This window comes from Enoplosus armatus, chromosome 2 (assembly GCF_043641665.1).
Source record: "Enoplosus armatus isolate fEnoArm2 chromosome 2, fEnoArm2.hap1, whole genome shotgun sequence".
Classification (NCBI taxonomy): domain Eukaryota; kingdom Metazoa; phylum Chordata; class Actinopteri; order Centrarchiformes; family Enoplosidae; genus Enoplosus; species Enoplosus armatus.
In genome coordinates this window covers 1754175-1763256 of record NC_092181.1, presented here as the reverse complement: position 1 = coordinate 1763256, position 9082 = coordinate 1754175, and the positions used below count along the sequence as shown (strand labels likewise).

General features: G+C 40.1%; 1 protein-coding gene across 2 annotated transcripts; it reads right to left on the bottom strand.

Annotated features, from left to right (window-relative positions):
- Positions 1-685: 685 nt before the first annotated feature.
- LOC139296253 (transmembrane emp24 domain-containing protein 1-like) lies at positions 686-5715 on the bottom strand. Of its 2 annotated transcripts, none has more exons than XM_070918621.1 (5): positions 5464-5715; positions 3882-3979; positions 3582-3771; positions 1935-2102; positions 686-1776 (listed from the first exon to the last, which is right to left on the bottom strand). In XM_070918621.1, exons 1-5 carry the CDS (start codon positions 5713-5715, stop codon positions 1726-1728), a joined length of 759 nt encoding a protein of 252 aa, XP_070774722.1. In that variant the 3' UTR covers positions 686-1725. The 2 variants fall into 2 exon arrangements, with proteins under 2 accessions (XP_070774722.1, XP_070774731.1); XM_070918630.1 differs by having other exon boundaries at positions 1928-2102; positions 5464-5714.
- Positions 5716-9082: the final 3367 nt, after the last annotated feature.

The following is a 9082-nucleotide window of genomic DNA, read 5'->3' as shown; positions in this document are numbered from 1 at the left end:
AATACACATACAGTATATTGTAATGTCCTCTTTCAAGACTAAAGAATAAAGTATTTTACACTCCTGCTACATCTTCTTTTCTTTTATTGCTAGATACTGTATAATGTGCATATTGTTTGTGCACACCATGAACTATAAATGTAAATTTAACTCATAAGCTCCTCTCTGGCAACCACAGTTGTCACTTTATGCTGCAATTTGACAATTTCAACAAATTTAATGTTTTTCAGATATTACTAGTTATCAATAAGTGCAGTTCATTCATGCTGATTCTTCAAGTACCCGATCAAATATTTAACCTTTATACCAGCTTCAACTTAATGTCAGATAAAGCCAAAGTTGTTTTTCGTAAATGCTTTAATAAGTTTGTAAGGTCAGATTTTAGGGGGAGCTACACCAGCACAAATAAAGTGCGTCTGTAATAATCTAAAAGATACAAGAAATGACCAAATAAATGGTTTCTTGGGGTTTTGCAGCTGTGCCAAACGACACCATATGCTGTCATTTGATCGTGAAACATGTCAAAAAAACTGCCTTTGAGACAAAGCTAGAGTTTTTACTTAACTGTAGTGGCACGTTTGTTTAACTTCAGATTCTAATGAACTTTTTTGCTGGAATTCATCACAGCATGCTTTTACTACAAGTCATCACAGAACACATTTAAAGAGATTATTCATTTGTCAGCTCTGTTTTACCAGTTTTTATTCTACAAAGGCAACTCACATCAAACCAAGTATTTCCTGTGTAAAAAAAAATGCATTTATTAATATCAATGACTCCCATGTAAACCTGATTTTTAATTGTTATATAGGATATGTAATAAAAGTCTGTTCTTAGAAAAAAAAGAAAAAAAATGTCACATTTTGTTGACATAAACATTCACCTGAAAAATAAAAAGCAAGTTTGATCATCTAAGAAGACAGAACAGAAGCCAGAAACATACAAACACACATCTAACACTCCGCACTCCATATTTGTCTGAGTACTGACACATGTACATTATTGGTAATCACACTGGAAATCATCCCTTCTTATTCTACATTCTTATTTGTCAACACGTCAGCATGGACTTGAACTGGCACGTTAAAAAAATCTGTAACATCCCAAAAAAAAGCTAACCATCAACAAGGCTGTAACCAAGGAAAGACCTGGTCAAATGGGCAAATCACTAATATTATGGAGGATCTTAAACTGTCAGGAAGAACAAATACGCCAACAACACTATTGCACATTGTTATCCTTGTAAACCGGCAAACTAGTAGTTCTGTGGATACGTTTTTGAGTTGTGTCATATATCTGAACTTTAAGGACTATTTCACCTTTAATGAAAAGTTCCAAAAACCTCTCACAGGTTTCAGAAACGTAGGACGGCTGCTACACTACAACATTTATTGGTCTGGCTGTGTAGGCAGTGCCTTTCACAATATGTTTCCTCGTTGGTTTGTGGTAAGATTTGACATTAAAAGGCACTAAATTAAATGAAACAACTAACTAACTCAATCTCTTCCTCATATGGTTACCCTTGATGATTTAATCATATATAATTATTGCTCACAAACTGATCTAAAAACAACAACAAGAACTAAAAGTAATGTTGAAGGCTGGTGTTCATGTAGACAAAAGGAAAAAGAATGGAGCATCATCTGAACGGGTAACCAGCTGAACATCTTGTGTCGAATTGTTCTCCTTCCCAGGCTGTCTTTTCATCTCTGCAAAATAATCCCTCTATGTGCAGACCCTCCGCTTATCGTCAAACAGTTTACGGACAGTGTAGACCTGGGAGAGGAGAAATGAACACAGACAGCATGATGTTGGGGACACGATTCAAACTGTGTACAGATTAACAGATTAAAATGTCTTTCTTGAGTTTATAAACCCCCAGAAATGCGATTACCCCAAACCACCACCAGCAGTTTAATGAGCGCACCATTTACCTGGGTAAGGGCCACACATAGCATCACCAGCACACTGGCACAGGACCAGAACGAGACCCTCCACAGGTTGTCTTCCAGAAGGTTTCGGTCCCGTGCCTCAAAAGCCCGCAACACCGTCTGCATCTGCCGACTGCGCTCCAAGCGTCTGTGCAGAGACTCCATGGACTCCTGAGGAAATTGGGAGGAAAGTTTTAGGGCTTTCACAAAGTGACGGCTGTAATGGGAGAGAAGTGGGAGTATGAGACAGAGGAAATAAAATGGACGTGATGGTGTCACAAGTACAGTTTTGAGTCATTGCTAACACATCCTCTGGTGAGTGCTGTGGTAACAGTGCCTGACAAGTTTATTTTCCACAGTGGTTTGGTTTAGCTAGTCTGATCCACAGTGTAGCTAATGTTTCTAGCTGGTGTTAGCAGTTACGACCATTTGCCCAATTTTCAACCTTATCTCCATCTCTCTGAGTTAGAGATATAGTGTGAAAAAATCCAGTTGTTGCTGATGTTCTCTGTGTCTCTGGGGCCCAGAAGCAAAATCCGTTGGCACCAGCGCCGTCATTTGGCGTGTATAGTGGTGTAGTTGGAGGCGATGAAGAACTACAGGCTTGCTCGCTTGTACTGCAAACTAGCTATGGTTCCAACAGCGAAAATGGCATCCCAAAATATATATATGAGTGCAGCGGTTGTTATGGACGAGGATATATTTGACAGTGTTTTGGCTGACTCATATTAAGTATGTATTCAGCCGTATTCACTCGGGCCAGAGTATACGGCCAAAGAAATGCAGCAGAAGGAGGCCGAGGCTGCGGCTGCATTAGGAGGATATAGCCGGCGGGGACCATCCAGAACCTCAGCTGCCGAGAGCAAACAGCGACTGGTGGTGCTTTTGCTCAAATTGCCCTCCGATGCCAACAGAAACTGAATCATTCTGCTGCAATTCATGTTTTTGGAAGGATTTGGTGGTTGGGCGTCAGATGCTTGGACGTAATGCATACTGGCTGACGTTATTCTGTATTTTCCATACTGTCAGCAGATTCCATGAGAAGATCAGAACAAAAGTGTGTTAGTCTTTCAATACTTTCCCACTTCCCCAATGTCTTCCTACTGAAGATGAAAGAAAAGTGGTCAGAGATATATAGTTTCATTGGACTCTGTAGTTTTTGGCAAACATTACTAAAACAGGAGTAAATAGTGTATTTGTCGGGGACTATTTTCAGCTGCGGATTAATACACATTTGGTGCTTTAGTGACAGCGTATATTTGGGATTGACTCAAAATAAACTACAGATGTAAGATGTTTTGGTCTTTTCATGAGTTTTGTTGACAATGAAAAAGAAAAGGAAAGCTTAATAGTTCGTGAACCAAGGCAAAAAACAATCAACTTGCTGACTGTTTTCAAGCTTCAATTAATAGTATAGCAATAGCATGGACAGATCTAATCCTAAAAAAGTTGTCTTCACTCTATTCATGTTTCAATAAAACATGAAGAATCTGACCTGGGTTGCATCCACACAACGGTCCTGTGACAACTATTTGTCCTCCCTTCCTGCCTGGATGACATTGGTTGAGCAAATCTACAAAAGGTCAGCTGCATGGTGAACTAGATTTCCTTGTTTGAATTCATTTCTAAACCCCAAAACAAGCATCTCACCCGGATGTCCTCCAGCTTGTACTCCAGAAGGCTTCCATCGGGCTCCTCCAATCCTGCCCACTCTTCATCTCCACCCACATCTCCTCCTTGACCGTCGATGATGATCTCAAAGAACACCATCTTCTCTGAGAAGCGACTGAAGCTGTTGTCAAAGCAGATTTGATAGTCTCCCTCCTGTGTAGGCTCCACCCTGGAATAGCAGGAAATCAAGTCAAAGATAAAACAGACAGGTCCAACAGTGCAGTGTCAGCAATATGAAACATGGGTCAAGGATTCAGGCCAGTGTGAGCTATCACTAACACGTGGACTCCGTCAGAGCGCCGAGACTCCATGATGAGCCGGATGCCTTCTGGAGAGAGGATGGTGAAGTCTACATCCATACCGGCCCCCGCTATCACCTGGATGTGCACACACAAATACACACACACTGAGCAACAAGCTCACAAATTATATTCTGAAGAAGTCAATCACTTTTTTTTTCTTGAAAGATTATTTTTTTGGTAATTTGCCTTTAATTGATAGTGACAGTAGATATACAGACGGGAAATACTGCATGTGGACAGATAGAGGGGTATGACAGCCGGGATGGTACTTTGCAGTTACATGGTGTGCGTCTTAACCACAAGGCCATACATTTTCAAGAGAGATTACGTGAGCCTTTCAAGGGAGCGTTTGTTGTCGTCTCTTAGATTGAGACTCTCCCACTAAACAAACACACTGCTAACTAGTGGAACTTTACGTGAGACGTGTCCCTGTTTTTAAAAGCCACATTTATATGGTGTTGCACAGTTTTGACAGTAGTAGAGCTGAAACAATTAGCTGATCAATTAATCAGCAACAATTTTGACAATTGATTAATCATTCAAGTCCTATTCTTGAGCAAAAATGCAGAATATTCACAACTTCTAGCATCTCTAATGTGTGAATATTTGCTCCTTTTCTTTGACCTCTATGATAGTAAATTGAACATCTTTGGGTTCTGTACTGTTTTTTTCGACAAACCCAACAAGACATTGCCTCGGGCTCCGGGTCATTGTGATGGTTGTTTTTCACTATTTTCTCACATTTTACGGGCCAAATGATTAATGAAGAAAAGACTAATGCAAATTAATGGATAATGAAAATAATTGTTAGTTGCAGCAGTAGACTGGAGATTTCACTGCTCCTGAGGCAGGTGTTCAAAATCACTCAAAGTGTTAAATGAACTTATTATGAGTTGGCATCTGGTAAATAAACACAATTGCAAAAACTTGTGCCTGAATAAATGTCAGACAACAGGCACGTTATGGGGTTTTGTCCTTCCTAGGCCCCTTGTTAGTTGTTCCCTGGGCCAGGACCAGGACCTCGCTTCAGGACTTCAACCTGCTGGATACCAGGATCTGAAACTATCAGACACACAGCCTATCATTGACATAGTGACTCATTCAGACCTAGTATGAGCAATGTGTGGTGTATTATCTAATTTCCTGTATTTTGTTATCACTGATCTTTCTAAGGGAAGTACTTGTGTAGATCTCTTTCGAGGCGTACTACTTTTATTGCAATCTAAAGTTTGACTTGACGTTATGGATTTTTGCTACAGTTTATCGCCGTTTCCGGGAAAACGTGAGTTACAGTAGGCGGTTATTAAATTGGTCACGATAACTCCCACACTATGAAGTTAATGGAAGAATGTGGGCTGTCATTAGCTTACAGCTCCGGTTTAATGCTGGCTTATGGAAATATGCAAAGCGTAGAGTCTCAGCTAGCTAAAGGAGTAACGGTTAGTAGCTGTTAGCCTTCAACATCGTACCCCTGTATCGCTGTTTTAAGTCAGTTAACAGATAGCATGTCAACGTGGACACACTGAGTGATTATGTCTGCTGAATACACACACAGTTACCTGATATTCGACCTCCATCGTACCATTCTTTATTGCTGTTTGAAAGAAACACTCCGATCTTCCGGCTGGCAGCATAAACGTGAACTCGCTGTCTAGGCTCTGTCCGAAACAGCTCACAGACCCTAAACACCACCCAAGCACTAGTGCAAGGACAAGCGGCCGTCCTCTGCTCCACTCTTTCCTCAGGAGAAGGTCCATGGTGAAGATATTCCCAAACACAGGGCTATCTAAATTCAGCCATCTCCTTCGCATCCCTCTTCCGCAGCAGAACTTTGCGATGTTGTGATTGGACGGAGGCCCACGAACAAGGGGAATGCCGCGGACCAATCAGAGGAGGAAGAGTAGCAATGCTCCTCCAATCACTGCAGGGCTGAGGTTTTCACTTAGAACCATCCTAACTGTTACAGCTACTGTGTAACCAGGAAGTGACCTGCTCCTGCTATATGTCTCTGCAGTGACAAATATCACTGTACCCTTTTATAAAGGATAGGTTGTACTTAATGGCTTTATTTAAGGAATAATCAGCCATTTATAGTATTTTTTAGACAAGTTTAAGTTAATGATACTGATAAGAACAACGTTTGGGTTGCCAGGTTGTGAAACATCTCTCTTGCTGGTGTTGCAGCCATAGACTGGAGATTTCACTGTGCACTAGATCTTTTGTGGTTATGTAGCAGTTGTTCAAAAGCAATTCAAATGGTTGAATAAGCTTTAATGAGTGTGGGCATCCTGTGGTGTGTGTCTAGTTAGTAAAGTCTTTGTCATTTGATGTTTCCAAGGTCAACTACATAAAATAAAAACACAGAAATGGAAGAAAATATAATGCTAATGACAAATAAATAATAATAATAATAGGAAGTTGTTAATGTTGTGTAAGTTGTGGATGTATGTAAGTTGTATTATAATAATAATCATATCAATAATAACAATATTGATTATATTATCATCAACAACAGAAATAATAATACAAATAATAACAACAATAAAAATACATGCATAAAAATGAGAGAGTGTGTTTGTTTTTGAAGCGGGAAGAAGAGTTGCGTGCTTTTGGCTTTAGTCTTTTACAATAGTATAAAAGAGCAACAGATTTACGTAGCTAGCGTTAGCGTGCTCTCATCTGGTCTCTCTCTCTATTTAGCACTCACCCCTAGAGGCCTGTTGCATTTGCATTTTTTGGGGTTTGTATGTTTTTGATTTTGCATCGTTCCTGTATTTGCAGCTCGTTAATGTTCTTGTTTTGGCATTCTGCAGCACGTTTTATTTGGGGTTTTCTACGTGTGTTTGAATTTGCATCGTTTCTGAAGCTGCAGCACGTTTGTGCAAATGTTTTGTAGCGCCTTTGCCCTTGTTGGCCACCGTACTCTTCAGGTATCACAATCGGGTTTAAATGTTTTACTAACTCGACACTTCATTCTTGACCTCAGAAACAGCAGTTGACAAAAAAAGTGTACTTACCAGACTCACACTACAGGACGCAAACACTCATTGGAGTTGGATCATTTTCACATACAGACACAGCTGCAAGTAATAAACTTAACATGGACAGGTTTTATTTAGGTGTCAGCTGCCAAGCATTGACAGTAAATATTATGAGCATTATGTTTTTCCCAAGATGTGTCTCTCTTCCTCGTTCACTCATTTGCTATTGCCCACATAACAGACACTCACCAGTGCATTTTCACTGCCCCTCACTGACATTTTGACTTGTCACAGGTGTTACTAACGATGGCTCTGGTGCATTCATTCCTTTTTGAGGGAAATATATCGTGCATATTTTTCACATTGAAAATGTAGACACTTTTGTAGAACACAAATTATAGAAATGGGTTATTGAACAATAGGTATAACATTCATTGGGATTGATCCAGTGCCAGCCAGGGCCCTGCTATTGTGCATGCTGGTTTACTTGAATGGCTCACTGGGACTCTTAAAGGGAATGGATTTATCATTAATGTTATAAGTTATACCTGTACTGTTCCTGAAGTGCAAGTCCTCCTTCCCATGGTGCTCAAGCAGCCTCATCACTACAGATTCACAGAACAGGCAAAAGCAATGACCAAAGAAAACGGCCACCACTGTTGGACACCCACAGCCTAAACAAACATTTGACATGTCAGTCTTATTATCTTGTGAATGAGCAACAAAGAAAAAAGGAAATATGAAGAAAATAAGAAACGCTGCAAATCTTGTGAAGGACCAGGGGCATGTGTGTAAAATGGGAAATATTGCAAAAATAGGAAAAAAGATCAGTATTTAACATGTGCTAGGAAAGTGAGGAGATGGAAATATATATATATATATTAATATATGTTCTATTTTTGCAATCAATGTAAACAGCGTCTGGGCTCCCGTACATGTCCAGGCCCATCTCTTTCTCTCTCAATAACTGCATTTAACACTCAACAAATACAAACCACCACGACTGTAGACTTCCGTCTGTCCTCCCTGAGTTTTTATCTCCATTGAACACAATGTGCTTTTTGTGTGTGTGTGTGTGTGTGTGAGTGTGTGTGTGTGTGTGTGAGTGTGTGTGTGTGTGTTTTATAGTGTATGTAGTGCAGTTTCAACATATGGAGTCTGTCGCGACAAACTGCTTCCTCCTACAACAAAGAAAAACCCCAGATTGGGTTCAAATTACTCAGCGTTTCACACTGAACAAAGTGTGAATCATCTCTTTTTGTAACTCAAATACTTATATCGGATCTTCTTCACATCTGACACAGCATTTAAACAGCAGAGAAAGAGAAGAAAACATGACAGAAGAATAAGAGGAAGAAAGAAAAAAATCTATAAGCAACACAGATTGCCTACAGTTCTTTACTTCTGCTTGTTTGTTCACACATATGTAAAGTGGAAATTACATTGGTGGGGTGCTGCAAGCATAAAAGAGCAGACAATAGCACAAAAACAGAAAGCAAGTATTGACAAATCACCCATAATAAAAACCATGAGAGAAAAAGGAAGAAGCCAAGAATAGTTAAAGTGAAGCAACTCTTGAACAAAGCAGTGACTGTAAACAGGAAAAAACTAAAAAGATGTGTTGCACATTCCTGTCCTATGCAACACATTAGTCATCTTCAATCACTGCAGGTTGTTCAGCTGAAATTAGATTATGAGATCCTAAAATTCCACTAAAAGCAACACCTGAGACGTTGGCATAGGCTATGAGGCTGTGAGATAGCACTAGCCTCAGGGTGAGGTGAGAGTAACTCTCTGCTGCATTAAAGCACAGATGAATTAAGATGCAGGTGATCCCGCCTCCACAGCCACCTCTTCTGTGTTTAACTATGTCACACTGCATGCTTCAGTATGGATTAGTAATGTTCCAAATGAATGGCTCAGCTAGACAAAACAATTGTGCTTTCTCTGGAACTGGCAACAAAAAAAAAAAATAGCTGCAGACACTGACAAAACAAACCCAAAGTGGTCAACAGAACATGGTCGCAGAGTGAGCAACTGAAGAGAAAAGGAAGTGTCAGCTGAGGGATGATAAATACATTCAGTAGTCGAAGGGAGTGTCCCACACACACTCACATGCACACTACTCACTCTCTCTCTCTCTCTTTGCTTCTTCCCCATGTCATCTTCATTTCCTCCTTACATGAGCTTGCTCGAA

What these genes read in the sequence shown, in the direction of transcription:
- LOC139296253 (XM_070918621.1), bottom strand. Translation starts at nt 5,715, where the DNA reads ATGCGAAGGAGATGGCTGAATTTAGATAGCCCTGTGTTTGGGAATATC. An exon ending in CGCTCTGACGGAGTCCACGT is followed by an intron (nt 3,772 to 3,881) that starts GTTAGTGATAGC and finishes CTGCTATTCCAG; the next exon opens with GGTGGAGCCTACACAGGAGG. An exon ending in TATGTGTGGCCCTTACCCAG is followed by an intron (nt 1,777 to 1,934) that starts GTAAATGGTGCG and finishes CTCCTCTCCCAG; the next exon opens with GTCTACACTGTCCGTAAACT.